General features: G+C 43.9%; 1 protein-coding gene across 3 annotated transcripts in view; it reads right to left on the bottom strand.

Annotated features, from left to right (window-relative positions):
- The window catches only part of LOC118824204 (baculoviral IAP repeat-containing protein 6-like), a gene marked incomplete at its 3' end in the record, with an annotated part of 121199 nt that overhangs the window by 29186 nt on the left and 69973 nt on the right, over window positions 1–22040 (bottom strand). For 2 of the 3 annotated variants that reach the window (XM_036594203.1, XM_036594204.1), the window contains 24 exon segments: window positions 346–625; window positions 793–993; window positions 1385–1579; window positions 1749–1845; window positions 2796–2971; window positions 3141–3709; window positions 4258–4385; window positions 4478–4608; window positions 5422–5532; window positions 5858–5984; window positions 7588–7742; window positions 9414–9530; window positions 10846–10999; window positions 11449–11582; window positions 12059–12262; window positions 13399–13582; window positions 14906–15121; window positions 16346–16477; window positions 18685–18812; window positions 19292–19429; window positions 19586–19722; window positions 20646–20865; window positions 20992–21338; window positions 21728–21936. In XM_036594203.1, coding sequence (XP_036450096.1) covers window positions 346–625; window positions 793–993; window positions 1385–1579; window positions 1749–1845; window positions 2796–2971; window positions 3141–3709; window positions 4258–4385; window positions 4478–4608; window positions 5422–5532; window positions 5858–5984; window positions 7588–7742; window positions 9414–9530; window positions 10846–10999; window positions 11449–11582; window positions 12059–12262; window positions 13399–13582; window positions 14906–15121; window positions 16346–16477; window positions 18685–18812; window positions 19292–19429; window positions 19586–19722; window positions 20646–20865; window positions 20992–21338; window positions 21728–21936 — 4490 coding nt within the window. 3 annotated transcript variants of the gene reach the window in all.

Genomic DNA, 22040 nt, shown 5'->3' with positions numbered 1-22040 from the left:
GTATGCATTTAAAGGGATGGTTAAGCCAATTAAATTTATTCAATATTCCAAATAAACAGGGAAATGTATTCTGGAATGATTCTATGTCAGCACTATTATTCTAAGGAGATTTCTGCTTACCTCAATCGTACTAGATCAAGTTTGGTATCTAAAGAGTGTTTCTATAGTTTTGTCTTGTAGCTGTAGTGCAAAACTGAAGAAGAAACCAAGCCTTGAGTGATCAACTATATTTGGTATAAGCGGAAAATTGTGACTTTTTGCAGAACTTTTAGCTGCATCTTTCTGAAGACCCTATCTTCTCACAATGATCATGATAAGTCAGGAGGGCATCCCTGGCTGGAGTACCTGGTTTTGGAGACCTGGTCCTCGGAGGGCAAGAAGGGGTTGTTTACAGTGGCTGAGGATGTGTTGCCGAAGGCGGTGAGGCCGAGCAGCTTGATCTGAGACAGGCCGAGAGTGCTGGCGTCCCGAGGCCGGTGAAGCCGCAAGCACACAGCTGAGGCCACCTCTGCCTTCACTAGCTGGATTTTGATGTAGGTCAGACCGCTGGTTACGACTGGCGTGGAGAGGGGAAGCATGTTCACACCATCCGCACTGATCTCCACTGACACGGAGGAGGGACACGCTGGAGGTATGGAGAGAGAGGGGGAGACATTTTGAGAACATAATGGACACTAATGTCAGATTCTGGTGTAGGGTTTACGTATAATGGCATCTAATGACTCATTTGGGTATGTTGTAAGGTCTGAGCATAGTTCTGGTTTTGAGCTGCGTGATGTGCGAGTGACTCACTGGCGAGGGAGGCCAGATGGGGCTGGATGTGGAGCTCTTTGAGTAGCACTGCAGCAGGGAGGTGGATTGTGAGGTCACACCAGGCCTCCTCCGGGAGGAAGATGTAAGACCAGGCAGCGGATCTTGCACGCCGGTGAGGAGGAGTTGCCTGCAGAAGCACCTCGGCTGGCTGAGCTGTGGGGCTGCTGGAAGTGATGGTGCCTGCCAATGGACAAAAAGCACAGCTTAACCCAGAAAGCACCTCACAGGCATGCACTGACAGCAATGTTAGCAAAAGAGTCTCAGAACTACGCAGTGGAAATTCAGAATAGTACTTTTTGCTCTTCTCTTTTGCTCTTCTCACCTGAACTCATTCCAAACAACATATACCTCAGAAGACAACCCCAACCTAGCACAACTAGCACTTCGATCAAGGTTGAGTTCTGGTCCTATAGGGCCTTAGAGCAGCACAGTCTTGTCATCTGCCTGATCAAACACACCTACTAAACCTGCTGAGATGAATTATGTGCATTTCAGCAGGGAAATCACCAGACAGCGCTGTGCTATGCGCCTCCAGAGACCCCTGAATTAGACACTCCCACAGACCCCATACCGAGAGGGGCGAAGTTGTGCAGGCCCTCAGCGTTGTCAGGCTCTGAGGCGAGCACTCGGGCTTTGAGGCTCCCATCGGCTGCTTTGCCCGGCCCAGAATCCAGGAACTTCATGATGGTGGACACCATGCTGCGGGCTGTGTTCACTATGGCTCTCGTGCTTGTGACCATGTTGTTACAGATTAGCTGCACACCACCTGCACCACACACATACCAAAGTCAGACAGCTTAGGGGAAAACAGCACAGACTCGTTTCAGTAATGTTCTGTTTATCGCTCTCACACAACTGAATAAAACCATGTTTTTCTTAAGAAAGAAATGTAATAAAATCACTGATATTGTTCAAGTTTGTGTGTGTGTCCATACCCATGTCATGGAAGGCTTTAAGGGCCTCACTGGTGTCCAGCACTCTCAGGATAAACCAGAGGAGTGGCTCAGAAAGCTGGCAAGTGGATAGAGAGCCCTGCATAAAACGATAAGATCCTTTAATCCTTTAATGCTACACCTTCTCATCATAACACCCAACTCAAGAGATCATTGCTTTGCAAAAACATTCTCTTAACACCTTTCCCAATTCTGCACAGGGTTCTTCATCATCTAACACAACAGAACTGATCAGTGGGTTATATGCCACTATTGGACCTAATGCATAGCGCCAGCTCTAAATTTAGCGAAGTCCTGGCTGCAGGACTTAACCTTCTATTGCACAATGTTGCCTCAGGGCAACAAACTCATTTTCCTCACTTTACAATAACGTTACACATATTTAAAGACAACAAAAGGGTTAACAATAAACAGTAAAATGTGCTTAGTCGTACTCTCTCTTATTGGGCAATTTAAACCTCTTAACGTTCAGTATCAATTTTTTTGTTATGAGAATTTGCATAAATGTGTTTGTTGCCTAGAAGCAACATTGTGCAACCGTGGAATGGATTTAGCCAGTTACAAGCCAGGTCTCACCACTTCAGGGAACATAGCTCTACATCATTTCTTCTTATTGTCGCACAATGTTGCCTCAAGGCAACATACTTCAAAAGGACCTCTGCACACATCTTTATATTTATTTATTTATTTTGATATTTTTTAATGTGATAATCGGGTCCGAAAAAATAAAGCAAGAATCATTTTATTCAAGAAAAGTGAACTGAAAATCTTTTTTTTAATTGCTTTCATAACGTGTGCAGTAGAGGGTTAATCTTCCCACAGGTCCACACCTGAAGTATTCGACAGGTTAACGAAATGGGAACCCTCAGACTTTTCGAAGATAACAGCACTAAAGTCACATCAAAATAATTTCTCCTTTCACCTTCGAAGGTACAAAACTAAACTGAAGTCAATCTCTGAGCACTTCACTACATCACTTCCTTACTATGTTTGTGAGGTCTGAAGAATGAGGCATGTGCTGTATCTTACCTGACGGCCCATGTAGCCACAGGCCATGTAGGTGAGGATGGGCTGCAGCATCACCTGCACGGAGGTGGCTCTCTTACTCAGCGTGGTCAGGATAGTGAAGAGGCCGTCGCCGACAGAGATGGCGTCCAAACCACCATGGAAGTTCTCATGCTTGGTCAGATGAAGCCCACTAGCACCTGATAACCAGAAAGAACATGAGAGCAATTTAATTAAACCTGCAAAATAGGCATGTAAAACAAATAATTACAGAAGAACCTTCTCACTGAGTAAATTATCTTAATCAATTAATCTCATAACTGTCATTAGGTTAATCATATTGTTTGTGTGGATAGTGTACATACGTACCAATAATCATGGCCATGGCGCTGCTATTGCACTGCCCCAGAGCGGAAAGGATCTGACTCATGATCTGTTGATTGGCCAGCACTAGGTCCGCCACACCCATCGCTGGGCCCTGATGTGGTGCTGTTCCTGAAGCTCCCCCTTCTTTGCTACCACACACTTTCTCCTCGTCAGACACACTGTCGGAGGCACCAGTGCCGACCGGTGGCAGCCGCCCGCTGTACTCCCGGTCGCCCGAGAGTGGCAGCATGACAAGGGCGTTGACCAGCTTCAGGAGGTCAAACATTAGCTGGTCTCTGGTGGTCTCACCGCACACGGCTTTTGCGTCACCAGGCCGGATGATGTTAGCGAAGAGGCCTCCAAAGCAGGCGCGAGCGCCCACAGAACTGTCTGAGCCGCTCCGCGACACCACCTTATCCGAGCATGTAATGTAGTGGTGCACCAGGAAGGTAATGGACTCTATGACCGCTGTGATCGTCGTCACCGAGACCACCTCAAAGTTCTGCTCCAAAGTGAACTCAAGAAGCTTCACCTGAGCATCTAATGGGCCCTGGCCAGAGTGGAAGGGCCCTCTGCAGAAAAGTGGGAAGGGACAAGTTAGAGAGAACCCTCTCAAGACATCTTTTACCAACTACTAGTCTAATGCGATTAAAATTAAACATACACTGATCAGGCGTAACATTATGACCATTATGTCCTTGTTTCTACACTCATTGTCCATTTTATCAGCTCCACTTACTATATAGGTGCACTTTGTAGTTCTACAGTTACAGACTGTAGTCCATCTGTTTCTCTGATACTTTGTTAGCCCCCTTTTACCCTGTTCTTCAGTGGTCAGGACCACCATGGACCCTCACAGAGCAGGTACTATTTGGGTGGTGGATCATTCTCAGCACTGCAATAACACTGACATGACAAAGTATGCAGAGAAACAGATGGACTACAGTCTGTAACTGTAGAACTACAAAGTGCACCTATATAGTAAGTGGAGCTGATAAAATGGACAATGAGCGTAGAAACAAGGAGGTGGTCATAATGTTATGCCTGATCGGTGTGTATTTCCATAAATTACCGACAGGAAAGATTTTTTGTGTAAATACAAAAAAAGGAGATTACGTACCGCTCCGTGGAGAGGATATGGACAAGTTTGAGCAGAAACTCGCTGAACATCTGAGGACATGTGGAGGACAGGTGCACCTGCAGTCTGGTAAGGAATTCTTGCATAGCTTGTGTTGCAGTTGGACCGACCTGCAAGGGTGGTGAGAAAATAAAAAAATATCTATCAAAGCCTCCAAAGAAAATATGTTTTCTGACATTCAGCGTTAAGCACGGCCCCATACCTGCGAGCTGTGCTGACTGGTTCCGTGAGGGCTGCTACCGGACAGGAATCGCACCAGGACGTGCACGAGTGTGGGGTCAGACACCATCTGCTGAGCTGTACTCTCGTGCACACCCATCCCACTGTTGGAGGCTGGGAAACAATCATGCACACAATTAGTCTCTTAGGATAATGAAGCATTTTCTTTAGCTAAAGTTTAAAGAGTAACTTAACAGCTCGGGACTGCGTACAGATTTATCAATGAATATTTATAATGGCCATGAAACTGATGAGCACAATCTATTAGTTTTTCTTTCCATTTCATATTCATGAGAGTCACGCATGTCAATCCACTGTCTGAAACTCCAGCTTTCGTTACTTCAGACACACACAGCACTGAGTTTTGAGGTGTTTCAGAGTGGTGTGATGTAAAACGTGCCATTCTAGACAAACTTAAGAGTCAGAACTGTTTACAGCAGTGGTGATAGGAAGCAGATGCCTAAAGCCTCTAAAAACTGCCTCACTAAGTTATTAGATGAAATGGTTACTGCCTCAGACATTGTTTAGCAAACATTTTCAAAGAAAGATTAAGATAAGCAAGAGGCTGGCGAATGAGAAGCGACTTCAGCCTCGTAAAAAGAGACATTTTACAAGAAACTTTCTACTTTTGAGGAAAAGCTTCCTGCTGGAGATGTGAGAAACGCATCTATAGCTGAGCTAAAGCTTAAAGCAGAGGAAAGTAAGTCTGTGTTTCCATTTATATTACACTTTTTAGCCTATACTAGGACATCAGCACATACTGAGACATATTTACAGCCAAGATGGTAAAATAGACATAAAATGTTGCTTCCAAGGTGGTTTGATTTTTGTTGAAAGGACAAAATGGCTCTTCTTAACATTAGGGCTGCCGACACCTGGCCTAAGGCAAGGCTGCTGACCAAGCTGGGGATCTCCATAGATACTCACCACTAGCAGGCATGTTGGTCATGAGAGTGAGGCTGTGTAGTACCAGGCACCATGTACGCAGAGAGGTGTTGGGATACCAGGCCAGCACGGACAGAAAACTACTGATGGAGGCTGAAGTGTGCACACAAACAAAAAAGTTCAGGTGGTGAGTAGGCCTGCAAAATAATCGTCTTTGTTCCGCTAAAGTGAAGCATATAGGAAACTATACTGCAGTATAACAACAAGCACAGCAGGCAACAATTAATCAATGATTAATACAATCGTAACATTAATACGATGACTGAGATGTTTATGAAACAAACATCTAAACAGATGCTAGTTGCAGAGACAATATCTTCACAATGTGTAATGTAGCAGCACACAAACAGAACCAATTACCGCACATTCCAGCACAACATTCAACAACATTCGGCAGATCAGTGAGGTGACTGCTGACCTTGGTTGAGAGGGATTGTGGGCACTCTGCTGGCATTGAAGAGAAAGATGTCGGAGCCGCTCTCCTCAGAGCCGCCGGAAGAGGAGTTCAGACTGAGAGTCAGCCACAGCTGCAGCAGAGACTCAAGCTACACGTAAAAAGAGGGAAGCAGTATTTTACATGTAAATAGTGGAAAGCTACAATATACCAAGCTATACATACGTAGTATTTATGTGCCACAAACTGGAAGTGGAAGCAAGCAAGTGAAACAGCTGTACATATTCTGCAGTGAATACTGCGAAGAACTAAGTGTACAGTGATTTATAGGGCTGTCATTGCATTTGGGTAAATCACTAAGGTAGGGCTGGGCGATAAAACGATAACGATAATTATTGCGATATAACCGTCCTCAACAGAACTATAAGAGATGTTCGCTAAATTTTCGATATAATACACCATGCTCACACTTCCACGTTCTAGCGACAGGGTTGGTCAAGGAGTGAAATGAGTCGCCAAATATTCTTTAGCAACGTCTGAAATGTAGTTATATATTCCCTGATCCCGACTGGCGACCTGTTCTCCTGTGACCGAGTGTGAGTGACGATAAGTGGTGTAACTGTACTGTCCTACAGTGAACTCACCTCTTTCCGTACATCCTAACCAGCTTTAGCGGTGTTAAATCACGTCTGCTCCTCTCAACTACAGCACTGTTACAGCGCTCAGTCATATTTTAGTATTAGTGCATTCACAAGCAGCAACAGAGAGAGAAAGAAGTGAGTTCATATTCGTTACAGCCCTGATTTAAACGAAAGTAAACTGAGGAAGCTGTGAGGCAGTGGAGAGTGAGAGAACGCTATCTTCCTAGGCTAGCTGTTTTTAGCAGCTGGGGAACTTGAAGTAGCACTCTGTCACTCACACAGCACAGAGTATTGATGTTACTGTAGATCAAACACAACAAAAAAGCACTGATTTCAGTTCAAACATACCTAAAAGGAGGACTCTGTTTGTCTGGTGTGAGAGATTCACACTGCAGTTAAAGCTTTTACACAGAGAGCGTCAGATTTTATTGCCGTTCACCCCTCAAACTGCTACGATAGCATAGAGAAGTCCAGTCGTCTGCTAGCTGGTGTCTGAATACTGTGATAAGCTCTGACATGGATGTGGTAGGAGTGATGGCAGTAAGGCGGTGTGATCATCACTGACCTACCGAGCCAGAGAATGTTTGCTGTTCGTATTAAGCTGACGTTGTTGAGAAACTAAACAGTTCAGCGCTCGTCACCAGACAGCTAAAATAGCCGTGCTTTTCCAGCTGGTAAACACAGCTGACCAGACACTCTCTCCCACTCTCCCAAGACAGATTTGTGAAATGTTCTACTGTTTGGTGAGTGTTTGTCGTGTTCTGACCATAAGGATAGTTTAAAACAGCAATTAACCAAAAATCAGCCTTCAAACTCGAAAGAAATAATGATTTGACATTTATCGCGATATGTATCGATATCGACTGATATGAGTTTTTATCGTGATAAGATTTTTGGCCATATCGCCCAGCTCTACACTAAGGATAAAAACCAAAAGCAAATGTATGAGGAGGATCGTTAAACACAACGATCAATCTACTACGTGTCAAGTGCGTTTTAATCATTTACGAGCAGGTAAATGTAGAGAAGGTAAATGTAGAGAGGAGCTGTGACGTCACTGCTGTTTGATTTCAGTTGATGAAAGCAGAGCTGTATGCTTTCAGGCATGCGTACCTGCACATGGTGCACCTGCAGCATGGAGAAGAGCTTGTTGAAGCAGGCACTCAGCATGGGGATGGAAGAGGGCTGGACCATCAGAGCGCTGCCAGGGGGAGAGCTGTGGAGGCCCCGCAGGAGAGAGTCATCCGTTCCGTTAGTGGCCTGAGGAACTGAAAGGAGCCAAAGAAGCGTGAGAGGGTGAGAAATGAGGGGAAAGAACATAACTTTCCAAGTGAACTTCGCTTTTTGTAAAAAACATTCCAAACTGCCTTTGAGGAGGGCGACAATGCCTTCTGTCACACTGAGGAGGGCAATGCTCAGTTTTGTTTGAATGAGACTGTAGTTAGAAGAGTGCTGGGATGGGTGTTAAGACAATAAGACAACACTTTTCATGATAAATAAACTTCACAATAAGCTTCTATAAGCATACTGTCAGTGCATACAGAACACTGATCCAGCAAATGGTAAATTTCTGTTCTGATGTAAACGCAGCATGGATGTAAATGATAAACCGATTAACCTACAAATGAACGATTATTTGACCAATTATATCCTGATCACTTCTAACACCGATTTCGTTTTTTACAACAATTTCCAAAAAACATTTTGAAAAGGTGGGTTAACCTACAGTTGAGGAATGTTTATAAGTTCGTTCCGCTAGATAGTCCTAATGAAAATGATGTGAGAAGCTAAAAATAGGGTTCTAGACCCAGTAATGGCATTTACTCAGCTTCATTCAGTCATTTACAGGGTGTCCCAAAAAAATTCACATTATTGCATAGTCTAATAACAGCCAATACTCCCTCAAATGATCTCAAAATGTGTAGAAACTAACCGATTTTTTGAAGAATGGCGTTCACTAGAAATGAAAAGGCATTTGTGTGTTAGAACATGCTCGAACACAGTCAAACGAGAGTGTGCAGCAGCATTTTAGAGAAAATTCAATAAAAATGCACCAACTGGAAAGCAGATTTGGACACGGCACAAAAAACTCAAAGAGGAAGGCTGTCTGTGCAGTGCAAAGGGGTCTGGAGGACCACCAGTATCGGAAGATATTACATTTGTTGAAGCTGTGAAATCAGTTATAAAATCTACATCCCCTCTGAATTTCTTGTTCAAATTTTGATAAATAAATCTTGTTCAACACAAAGCCTATTTAATTTCGTTCGCGAGGACATGTAGCTACTCAGATACTCACATCTCAAATCATGTCAATTTGGGACACCCTGTAGTTAAAGTCATTTACTTTTTGGTCATAAAATCAAACATATTATTGTCGTCTGCCCTTCGGTTTAAACAAAACCAGGATCTTTTGTAGGATTTGTTTAATACTGTTTCAGGCCGTTACTTCATGTGCACGCTTATGCATGGCCTGTATATCAGTACTACACTTCTCAGTCCTTACTTGGAACACCTAATATCACAGGGCACCACAACAGAACTGTTTATAAGTGTGACGCTTAAGTGTGTGCTAAAATATTTTACAGTGGATTAGAATGCACCTCAGCCAATCAGATTTCAGAACCAGAACTACCTGATATTTTGATGGGTGGCGTTCATGATTTTAGCCATGTGGGTTTGTGATTAAACGCTGACTGTCAACAGTACTTACATCCTTAAAATGCAGTAAAATAATACTTAATTATAATAAAAAAAATAATTTTACTGTTTATTCTTTAAGGTGTGCTCTTTTACTGCTGCACTGTGTCTGTCCAGGAAAACAAAATACTGCAATACATATCAGTAAAACATTTTCAAATATCATATTTCTGCAATACAGACCGCCTCCCCCACCACCACCCCAGCGAAATGCGTGTGTGTTTGTGTTTGAGTGGACATACCTGCAGGTAAATTGGAAGTAAGGGCCTGTAGAATCGCATCAGCCTCCAGTGTGGCCATCATCTTCAGCATGAGCTCGGCCTGCTGCTCCAACCCCACCTCTAGACGAGCATCCAGAGCTGAGCAGAAAGGATAACTTCATTTCTCTCTTAAAAAGACTCTGATAGCTCCACAAAGAAAAATCCAATCAGAAGCTGTGAAAATCTATGATTAAAGGGGAAGTCCACCAACTTTGCAAACTTACTTAATCATTCAAAGGTTTACATGTGAACAAAATCACTCAGAGTGGTTCGGTGCGAAATGCGCTTTTCCAGAGAAATTTACTGAGTCAAAATTGTTCCCCATTATAGTAACAGGAACCAGACGTCCGACGCGTTTAATGGCTCTAAAAGCCATTTGTGGCTGTTTTGTTGTAAAGTTTTGGCCTAAAATGTATTTTTAGTATAAAGTTTTACTCCAGGATTAGTTCTGTGTTTCTTTTAAAACCACATCTCAACTGAGATCAATGTAAAGCGCTTCTGTTGTTACTCGCCTGTAGCTACAGCTGTTCAGCACGGCTAACGCCGACAGCAGCTTTTGTTTACAGTTTATTTTTATTGTTTTCTTACCTATTTTGGAAGATGGCAGAGTATGTGGAGGACTTCGAGGAAGTCTGTTTTTTCAAAATGTTGCAGATCCATATCAATTTGAACCAGAAAACACAGCGGATTAAAGAAGAGAGAGCCAAAAGGGAGAGAGAGTGAACCTGCCGGCGCAGAGCATCCCAGGGCGAATGGAAAGTACTGGTCTCAACAACAAACTACTTGCTACTCCGCTTACTAGTTTATGAGGTAGGATAGCGAGATTTTGGTTTTGTTTTTTTTTGCGTGGCCACGTTAGACAGTCTGTTCTAAGCTAACGGCTAACAGTGATATCTGCACGGTGGCTAACTTACTCACAAACGTTTCATACCTACATTCCAGCTTCTACTGTAGTGAAACGTAAATCTGTGGCTCTGCAGTCAGATCGTTCTCCAAAAGGCACACAGGGCGTTGTAAGAAAAAAAAAGTACCCAAAAAAACTGATTTTTTCAATTTCTCAGTATTTTACCATCATCAGCGTGACATATAAAAACTTACAGGACACACTTAAGTTCACTAGTCATTTTGAATGGCAGAGAAAATGGTGATATTTGTAGTGTAGACATACAGACGTCTGGTTCCCAGTGCTACAATGGTGAACACCTTTGACTTTTCATTTCACACCAAATCACTCTGAATGATTTTGTTTACATCTAAACCACTAAATGATTAAATCATTTTGCGAAATCGATGGAGTTCCCCTTTAAGTAGGAAACCAAAAGCTACCCCTCCTCGTCTTCCCACAGAATTAACCACATTTTCATCAGTAAACTCGGTTATGAAAGGCTGAACGTATCTCTCTCTCGTTTCATACCTTGGGAGACTGAAACTGACAGGTTTTGAGAACCAGGCTTCTCTGCTGCAGCTGGAGGTTTGGACACAGGTATGCCTGCTCCCCCTATGTAGGGGTTGTAACTGTACGTGCCGTAGTCAGCACCCCAGTAATCATACCAGGTATTGCTGATAGGCTGCAAGAGGGAAGAAGACAAAACAGACAACACCCAAAGAAACAAACAAACAAAAAAAAACTTTTCAGAAGTTTATCTCAGAAAAGCCAAATAAAATAGTTTAAATAAGGGCAGAGACAGACACCGTGTTAGTCACACAGAGGGGATCCCTCAAACAGCTAGAATTCAAAACTCAGTCTGACCGCCTCTCACACTGGCTGATCAAAGCTGCTAAAGCATGACTCAAGTATATTACTCAGAATCTACTGGCAGCTGAGGAAGGCTGGGGATAGGACTGTTCAGTGGATATTTTCAATAAAAAAGACAGGGGGGGGGTGACTGGGGGGATGACTGGGGGGGAAAAAAGAAGAAACAAACAGAGGGAGGAGTTAAAAAACAGAAAAGGCAGAGAGACAAGACAAAAGGCAAGGCAGTGAGAGAGGAAGAGCGAGTAGTCATGCACACCATACCTTAAAAACTTTGGCGGCGAGTGGATCTTTTTCCAAATCAATATCTAAAGGATCAATATCAACATCCATCAGGTCCTGTAGCAAGTCAAAGTCTATGTCTTTATCTTTTTCCAAAGATGATAGTGGTGGAGCACCTTTGGGCAACGAAAAGAGCTTTAATATTGCCAAGCAAGCACACTAAGAAAAGCAACAACACAACAGGCTTCTTTAGCAAGTTACTGGGCAATTTTAAGGCCACAACATACTTCCAGAGGGAGGGGGGATCCAAACAGTGGACTGTTTACGAGCACGTTCACATAAAATATTCAAATTATGTAAGAGCAACACAATTCTAAAGGGTAAGTCATCTGCACTGTTCCAATCCCTCTCCCACTGTATCTTGGTACATTCATCCTATTCAAAAAGGCTAAGGCTCACTAAGGCAAACAACCAATCAACATAAACAATGCCACTCAAAAAAGTACATGCAGCTCTATAAGAGAGGGGAGAAAAAAAAAACAAGTTGCATAAGTAGAACATAAAAGAAATATCCTGTAAAAAGTTCCTTTTGTGTGTGTGTGTATGTGTGAGGCAGAGAAATGGGTGGTTTCAGGCGGGGTTACCAACGCACTTTGGAAAGCGGAGGAGGTCCCGGGAGTACCTGCGATGAGATCAGGGCCCAGGGGCTCATCGATGGTCTCAACCAGGTTCAGGGGCGTGGGCTGGGGCAGGGAATCGTCAGAGTCCACCCCGGCCGAGGAGGAGGAAGCCCCGGCCTCGTCGCCGACCGCACCCTCCTCCATCCCGTCCAAACATACTGGAGACAACAGCTCCCCTAACAGCAACAAGAGAGAAGTATTCGTCAACCCAAAGGTAAACAAGTCAACTGGCAAATTTTCAGCCATAGTTACTAAACCTGGATTTACAAGCAGGAAGGAATTCAAATAAAACAGACCAAAAAAATTAAGGAGCTACCAAACAGCTTAGTAATATACAGTCGTTTGAACATGTTAATTTACTTTCATAAAACACACACACAACAAAACATGTCCACTAATGGGAACAAACCTAAATAAAGATACAATAATATACACAGATCAGGCAGAAACATTATGACCACCTCCTTGTTTCTACGCTCATTGTCCATTTTATCAGCTCCACTTACTATATAGGTGCACTTTGTAGTTCTACAGTTACAGACTGTAGTCCATCTGTTTCTCTGCATACTTTGTTAGCCCCCTTTTACCCTGTTCTTCAGTGGCCAGGACCCCCATGGACCCTCACCGAGCAGGTACTATTTGGGTGGTGGATCATTCTCAGCACTGCAGCAACACTGACGTGGTGGTGGTGTTAGTGTGTGTTGTGCTGGTTTTAAACACCTTAGTGTCACTGCTGGACTGAGAATAGTCCACCAACCAAAAATGTCCAGCCAACAGCGTCCTGTGACCACTGATGAAGGACTAGAGGATGACCAACACAAACTGTGCAGCAGAGATGAGCTATCGTCTCTGACTTTACATCTACAAGGTGGACTGACAAGGTAGGAGTGTCTAATAGAGTGGACAGTGAGTGGACACAGAGAGAAACAGATGGACTACAGTCTGTAACTGTAGAACTACAAAGTGCACCTATATAGTAAGTGGAGCTGATAAAATGGACAATGAGTGTAGAAACAAAGGTCATCATGTTATGCCTGATGGGTGTATAATACATAATGCAATTTAATACTGCTAACACTTCGCTTTAAATCCATGAAAAAAAGGTTTCACAATCGAACAACCACCTGCATCGCCACAAAAAGGAGATGGAGAGTACAAGAAGGATGCCCGGCCCTGACCCTGGTGACCTAACACACCAGCCTGGTGCCAGAATCTTACAGAGCAAGTCAACAATAAACACAGTATTTTATCAAGAGGATATAATGAAATTAGAGTTAATGCCTCTCTTACACACTAACACACATTACAGTACCTGCGAGGATGTCTTGGAGCATGCAGGTGAGAGAGTACTGGGCCCAAGCCCCTCCCCAGCTGATGTCGCCACGGTTGAAGTCCGTCCCCACCAGCAGTAGCAGAAGCCTCTCCAGCTGCTGCTCGGACACCACCTCGCACAGGTGGATCGTAGGGCGGGTAGCGTTCGCTATCCTTGCCAACACCTGATGGAAAGATAAGAATTAACGTTACTGGTAGAGCTCATTCAACAGCACCTTCTTTCTGGGCCCTGCTTCTAGGTGCAAGGTGCTGGCTGACTGAGACAGATACCTGACTCTCGAGGCTGTGCTCAATTCATACAAGTTTTAGCACCACACAGAGCTATCCAGTTAGCTTGGTAGGGACACGTCTCACAGGGCTTTTGTCAACAGCTAAGGGTTTTCCAAGGTTTTTTCCCCTTATATGTTACATTAATGATACAATAACAATACAGCATCCTTTTTAGTGGGACTAACGTCATTCTTATTTAAATGCTAGTTAATCATATTTTAGTGTAAACATAGATATACATTCCCAGATGGCCTGTTGGGTCCAGACAGGCACGTCAACGGCGCCGCCATTTTGGGGCGGTCAACATCGCTGCTGGACTGCATTCAGTACCATTACAGAGCGGCAGTTTAAGAAAGATACTGTCCAAAATTACACTATTTCAACAATATTGCTCTCAGAAAGCAGGACAGGATTATATAATGGAGGGAACGCAGCGATCCACACTCATGTTTGTGTGATGTTTATGTGTAGATATGGCCGTGTGGTTGGTGAGGCACAGAGAACCTGTTGATGTGATTGTTTTTCCTCTGGTTTTATTTTAAGCTTATTTCATTTAATAGTCCTGACACTCCTTAATCCATGTAGATATTCATAATAGATTAGCACCATTATTACACAAACCTGAAGTTAGGTTCTTATTTGCCAGCTTCTTCTTCAAATTTTCCCATTCCAGTTTAAATGGTGCTGCTTCAGGCACCAGAAAGTGACTGCTGCACCGTTTAAGGTGGAACGGGAAGACTCGAACAAGAAGCTGGCGAACAGGAAGCCGACTTTAGCTTCGTCCTTCTGTGTAGAAAGATTAGAAGTGATTCACACATTGATAGATTAGCTGATGTGTGTGAGATTGTGTTTCTACCGGAGAGCTAAACTCACGTCAGGTGCAGACTGAACACTTTCCCGCTGGTCTGGACGGATAACTAGCACCATCAATTATTAAAGAAATAAAAGCTACCGAGAGCCAACTTAATCCTGAGACTCATCTCCTCTCAGTACAAGCGAATTTGTTCACAAGAGGATTTTGACCGCTCCAACATGGCGGACGCGCAGACGTATCGCCTCAGATGGAGAACAACAGACAATGTGGCATCTGGGTATGTATATCTGTGAGTGTGAAGCTGTAAAATTGCTATAAAATTGCTTAGAACATTACTTTCCATTAGCAGCCATATTAGTATTTTTTGACTAAACTGTCCCTGTATGGTGCAGCAGACGTGTACCTTGCAGACAAACAGGAGCAGGTCAGCATGGCAGGTGAAGTCCATGGAGAGGAGAAAGAGGGCAAGTTTCTGGACCACACAGATGCAGCGCTCGTGAGCTAGCGTGAACGGCAGCAGCTCCACCTCAGGTGTCTCCTTCGCTACAGACGCCTCCGAGTCCAGGGAGGAGCGAGGCCACTCGGCTGTCCGTCGCAGCCGGATCAGATCCTTAAAGTGCTGCAAGGAAGGTGAAATTCAACCAATGGGGTTAATCTCATTTTCTATACCAGGACACACAAGCTAGTCCTGAAGTAGCACTGGTTGGGTATAGTTTTATACACACACACAAACACACACACACACACACACACACACACACACACAAACACAGAGCACTTTATTAGGAACATCACGCTAATACTGGGTAGGTCCTCTCTTTCCTCTCCAAACTCAATTCTTCATAGCATGGATTCCACAAGGTGTCAGAAACGTTCCTGTGAGATTGTTGACATGATTGCATTATGGAGAGCACTTTTTAATGCTGTACATCTCCCATTCCACCACATCCCATAGGTGTCCTACTGGATTCAGACCCAGTGACTGGGAAGGCCACTGAAAAACCTCATTGCCATGTTCATGAAACCAGTTTAAGGCAACTTTTGCTGTGTTACATGGTGCATTATCATGCTGGAAGTAGCCATTAGAAGACGGTAAATTGTGGCCATAAAGAGATGCACATGGTCAGCATCAATACTCTGTGGCATTCAAGCAATGACCGATTGGTATTAACGAGAAAACGCTCCCCATGCATCACACCACCTCCACCAGCCTGGACTGTGCACACAAGGCAGGTTAGGTCCACGGATTCACGGTGATGGCACCAAATTCTGAGCCTACTATTTGTGTGCCTCAGAAACCGAGATTCATCAGTCCAGGCTACATTTTTCATGAACATGTTTTTCATTAACATGCTCAACTGTCCTGTTTTGGTGAGCCTGTGCCCACCGCAGCCTCAGCTTTCTGTTCTAGGCTGACAGGAATGGAACCGGATGTGGCCCTCTGCTGTTGTAGCCCATCCGCCTCAAGGTTCGACATGATGTGCATTCTGAGATGCTTTTCTGCTCACCACAGTTGTACAGAGTGGTTATCCAAGTTGCCATAGTCAGCTCGAACCAGTCTGGCTCTCTGCTGACCTCTCTCTTCAACAAGGTACTTCCATCTGCAGAACTGTTGCTTAATGGATGTTTCTTCTTTAGAACTAAAGACTGCTGTGTGTAAAAATCTCAGCGATTACAGACTCAACCCGGCTCGTCTGGCACCAACAACCATGCCACAGTCAAAATTACTGAGATCACAATTTTCCCCCATTCTGATGGCTGATGAGACCATTCCCTGAAGCTGCTGCTACAAAAGAAATGAATCCTCTAATCAATAAATGAAACAAAGCTGCTGGAGGCTTACCTTAGATGTGGCTTGTTTGAGTTTGGCCTGTTCAACCAGTAGCTTGTACGAGGAGCCTTTGTTGCTCTGGATCTTCTCTTTCTCGATCTGCTCCACCAAGGCTTTCTGTTTGGCTTTCAGCAAATTCAGCTGCTGCAGTGAAAAGTGAACAATCAACATAGAAGCTTTCTGCTTGGAATTCCATGCACTACCAACAACTTCAATCTAACCAAATAACAAATTCTACAGTTTGCACCATAATCTGATAACCTAATGGACTTGAACTCCAACAACATATAAACCTGTCCCAGCTACAACACCACATTCTCTCTAGTTGTGTCAGAATGAAATCATGAGAGTCTTGCTAGAGTTGCATCGCAGTCTTTTTCTCATCTTGACGCTACGGCAAAATCAACCGTGTTTAATATTACCGTAAGTTTTAAGTCTTGGCTCGCGCAATTAGTGACGTGACAGGGGCGCGCGAGAGAGAGAGAGCGAGCGCAAGGGAGAAAATGCACGCGTGAGATCCTGAAATCTGTTTAAAAAAAAAAATTAATTAAAAAAAAAGGCAAATCTGCCCCCGTTTCAAGCAGCAATCATACAATGTAATGTAATATAATGTAAACTGGCTGTTTTAATATTTCAGGTTCACCGTCACTAACAGTAGCCACGTTTACATGCAGCCTGATAATCCGTTAATAATCCGACTAATAGCTCAATCGGAATAGAATACGTCCATGTAAACACCTCAATCAGAATAGACTAGTCCGATTGAGGCCATTCGGAATACAATTTCTATCCGACTGATCGAGGTGGGTAATCCTGTAAATAATCCGTTAAATAGAAGAATAATAACCATGTAAACGCCTGAATCCGTTTACATTCCAATCGGAACGTGTAAGTATGTTCTGCGCATGTTCGTCGCGTCATGGCGAAAGTTTATACCGTTCAACATGGCGGAGCAGAAACTGGTCTGCAGAGGAGACGAAGTTTATGCTCTGAGCTTTAAAAGACGGCGGTGGGACGGACGACCAGCTTATGTGTCTCAGAACACGACGTCTTCCTCTCGGCCTTCTTTAATAAGGACATGTGAAGCACGTTTTCCTGAGTCTGACCTCATTTTAAAGCAATTAACACACAAACACAGAGCACTTTATTAGGAACATCACACTAATACTGGGTAGGTCCTCTCTTTCCTCTCCAAACTCAATTCTTCATAGCATGGATTCCACAAGATGTCAGAAACGTTCCTGTGAGATTGTTGACATGATTGCATTATGGAGAGCACTTTTAATGCTGTACATCTCCCATTCCACCACATCCCATAGGTGTCCTACTGGATTCAGACCCAGTGACTGGGAAGGCCACTGAAAAACCTCATTGCCATGTTCATGAAACCAGTTTAAGGCAACTTTTGCTGTGTTACATGGTGCATTATCATGCTGGAAGTAGCCATTAGAAGAAGGTAAATTGTGGCCATAAAGAGATGCACATGGTCAGCATCAATACTCTGTGGCATTCAAGCAATGACCGATTGGTATTTTAAAGCAATTAAAACACGAGTGCGCCAACTGGAAACTCATCTCACGCAGACTGGACCTCACGTGATGTTCGCTGTCATGGTAACGTTTACTCTAAGCGCTACTCCACGCATGCGCGTCATTTTGCATCGGATTACTTGTAGTGAGCATGTAAACGAAGATTTTCCATCAAATTGTTGAAAAGAGTGCATATAAACACTTCAGTCTGAATCTGTAATCGGATTGTACTCAATCAGATTGGCAAAAATCTCTGCATGTAAACACAGCCAGTGATGTGAGGAAATGTGCAGAAGACTTTAAGAACGGCATTACTAAATAATCATCAATGGGTTTTTTTCGCTTCCTGTTACACTGGTTTCTTATTTAATTTCTTATGGTTTGGTTCACAACACCTAATCAACAATGCTGAATCGCTGCATGTTTTGTTGATGTGTAATTCTTTATGTTAAATAAAAAAGTAGCTGCACATTTTACAGGTTAATTAATACAATTCTGGGTGATGATCTGCCAGAATATACAGTTCTACAGTGAACTGGGCTGAGCCCAATATCTTTACATGTCCAGCCAACGTATTTTCCCATCTGTACCACTACAGAGTGGAAGGAAAGGGTTTATCTGCTTGTAAATTTCCACCAAGTGCATGATGGGAAATAAACTCAAAACTAGTTGCAGGCTTGCAAATAGTGACCCTGCAAGAACCCCCAGTCTTTGCAAAATCACAGTCTGTGACTAAAAACTCTGACACTTTAGATGTGAGAGGCTGTCAGACTTTAGTCTTCTAGTGTATGGTTAGCATTAGGCTGTTTAGGCCACGTGTACCTGTTTGTGATGCACCAGCTGCTTGCGGATCTTGCGCGAGTACAGGCGATCTAAACTGCTGTTGCCTTTGGTTGATCTGCTCGGGTTCTGCGACTGAAGACTATTGTTGATGAAACTCCACTGGTTCCCTGTAATAAACACAGACTCAGTTTATAAATAAGGAAATTATCTTCTTGCTGAAACGACAACTTATGACACTGCATATCGCCTTGAGTTCTGTAAAGCTGTACAACTCAGACAAGTTCAAAATGAAATTCAAATGGGTTCAAGCAGTTAAGAGAACACTGAAATTACATTAAGTGACCCTTATTACTCCCACAACGGCGAAATTTCACACTGGTGAACACACACACTAGGGGGCAGTGAGCCCACTTGCCCGGAGCGGTGGGCAGCCCCATCCGCAGCACCCAGGGAGCAGTTGGGGGTTAGGTGTCTTGCTCAAGGACACTTCAGTCACGTCCTGTCTGCTCAGGGAGATCGAACCACAGACCTTCCGGTCACAGGGCTGGTACCCACAACATCACAGTAATATTCATGCAGGCATACAGAGGTCACGGAAAAGGTTACTACTGACCCTGGAGTCAATTTAACGTGCTCAAAGTCTCACCTGTAAAAGTTCTTTCTCTGTCTTTGCCCCCCAGGTTCTTCTTAGCTGATGTGGCTTCGTCCTCCACACTGGCCACATAGTCCAACAACCGTGACACCAGCATGACCACCCAGCTGATCATGGGAATGTCCAACACCCCTGCCATACACACACACACCTCTTAGTCTGACTAACACACACTGCTGCTTTAGTAAAGCAAAAGTTTTGACATGCTTTAGGCGATTATGACGGTGTTGATGAAAATCAACCACATCGACCCTAGAATTAATATGGAGAGACATAAACAGTCCCTACCTTCAGCCCTGCGGTGCTGTGAAGCTGAGGGCTGTTGCAGAGGAGACAGCAGCGAGTCCAGCAGGTTCAGTAGTCCCTCTAGGACTCCACTGTTACTTAGAGATCTTTGGCCTATACAGGACAGCAGCATGAACACCCTGTAGGAGGAGAGAGACAAAGGAAGGCATTAACTGGGACAATTAAACAGCAGTTTAAAAGAAAAGAGAGTTCAGTTTTTATTTTTAACCTCAAGTTCCAAAGACAAATAGGGTTAATGCAGTTTTGTACTCTGTTAACTTTAAAAGGGAATTCCACTGATTTTTCTAAATGACTTCATAGTTCAATCACTGAGATGTAAAAAAGTCAGTGTTCTGATGCAAATGGTTCACTACAGAGAAACATACAGACTTCAGACAGATTTCTTTACAATGGTGGTGACAGGAAGCATGGATTACACAAATATGGACATTTTATCTACTATACAAGACGCCTGATAATGGCAAAACAGTATTAAATCAGAAAAATATAGTTCTTTGGGAACCACTTTGCCCAGCAAATTTCCCTTCCACCTGCACGGGTTAAAAAAAATTCACATTAGGCCAAAGTTTTATCTCAAAACTGTTGTAAAACATTGTCTCATATCAGGCAATGTATTCGTATCCATTTTAAGTAATGAATTTGTGAGGGAGTTGTTACAGGAATTAAACGCGTCAGACGTCTGGTTCCTATCATCACCACTGTGAGCAATTCTGACTCCAAGTTTCCCTAGAATGGAGTATTTCATATCAAACCACTTTTAATTATGCAGAAATTTTGAAAAATCAGCAATATTTCCTTTTAAGAAGGAATTCATAGCTTTAGTTTTTTCCCCCCTGAAAATACCATAATACTATTTTGTTATAATTCTTGTTGCAGTAGCTCAAGTTTTTAAAAAAGTGACAATTTTATTTTTAAAAGAAAAACCAAGCACTGCTACTTTTCTGCCATAGTATTAGTTTCTATTAACAATATCAACCATGGCAGCGATTACTGTAAAATTAAAGAGCTAATCATGATGTATCTAGAATGACGTTAGTGGTACCTGTCCTGGGGGAAGATGAGCAGTTGCTCAGAGTTGTAGAGCTCCTGCAGAACATTTGAGAGGAACTGGCCCCACCAGCGCTCCGCCCCACACAGCTGCACCAGCAGCAGGCCAGCATGCAGCCGGATTTTGGGTGTCCCGCTGATACACAGCTGCTTGAAGAGCTCCTCACACGCCTGAGCATGGAACGTGCTCCGCAACACTGCCGGAACACAGTGACCTGAGGCAGAGAGAGAACAAACAGAACATACGCAAAAGCAGAAGTAAGAGGGACACAAAAATCCTAAGCAACATAATGTGCAAGAAGGCACAAGATCAGGTCAGGAAGCAGCAGTGAGAAACTGACCGTTGTTGGCGTGTAGCAGGCTGAGCAGTGTGTCTAACAGGTAACGGATGATGGTGCGGAGCTGCTCAGTGGAGGAGTTGTGCACCAGCTGCTGCGACTCGTAGGCCTCGGGCAAACGAGCGCGAGCGGCTCCAAGAGACACCCGCAGCCTCTGAACCGCATGGTGCGCCAGGTTCAGCTGCAGCTGCAGCTGGATGCAGTCCTGATAGGCGGAGAACACTCGCGAGTCCTCCTCTACCGCCTTATCAGGCTTCCGCAGGAAGTACTGTGCGTTGTTGGCGCTGTTCAAAGGTGGGAGGTCAATGTTTTGCAGGAGAGTCTCCAGTCGGTGGCACGCCAGGTTGTATCTGATTAGAGAGCGAGCAGGGAAAAGAAATACGGTTAGGGCAGTATTTAGGCAGTGTGACTAATATCGCCCCCTTGTGGACAGTCATCAGCCTGCTAAATGTGAAGCCAGGTTCAAGAGGTGCTTTGCATCCAAAAAAGGCTAATCCCATGTAAATACATGTACAGCAAATGTATAAGCTTAAGTGGTTGTTACAGCCTAGTGCCATACAATGTTGGTACATATGTAGTTACAACCACAAGGAACACAAAATGTATCAAAATTGAACAAAATACCTCTCATTATTTTGCTATTCTCATTTGACAGTTTCACACAATAAGTGTCGGGGCACTAATGACCTGAGCTATGAACAAATGGCAGGCAAAACATTAATAATAATTAGAGCCTGACCTGCACTGAATGTCTTCCTGAAGGGCCACCATCATTGTAAGGTGCTGATCCAGGTCTGGCTGGCTGGCCGCCTCACTCTCGCCCCTCAATGGGTCGTGCATCAGCTTCAGCTCACTCTCCCACGGCAGGATGTAGGTGTGGCCGTAGTAGAAGCCCAATGGGATCTTGGCACGGGCGTTGGTGCTGCCATAGCGGCCGATCACAGTGATCTGTGGAGGAAAGCATTGGAGGAGACATCAGAGCTGGTAAGGAAGCAACAACAACAAACAGATTCTATACATACACACATATTCAAAGAAGCTGTCACATTGTA

The sequence above is a fragment of the Colossoma macropomum genome, unplaced genomic scaffold, assembly GCF_904425465.1.
Source record: "Colossoma macropomum unplaced genomic scaffold, Colossoma_macropomum, whole genome shotgun sequence".
NCBI classification, from domain to species: Eukaryota; Metazoa; Chordata; class Actinopteri; order Characiformes; family Serrasalmidae; genus Colossoma; species Colossoma macropomum.
Note: the sequence above shows the minus strand (reverse complement) of the source record. Positions and strands in the feature narration are given on the sequence as shown.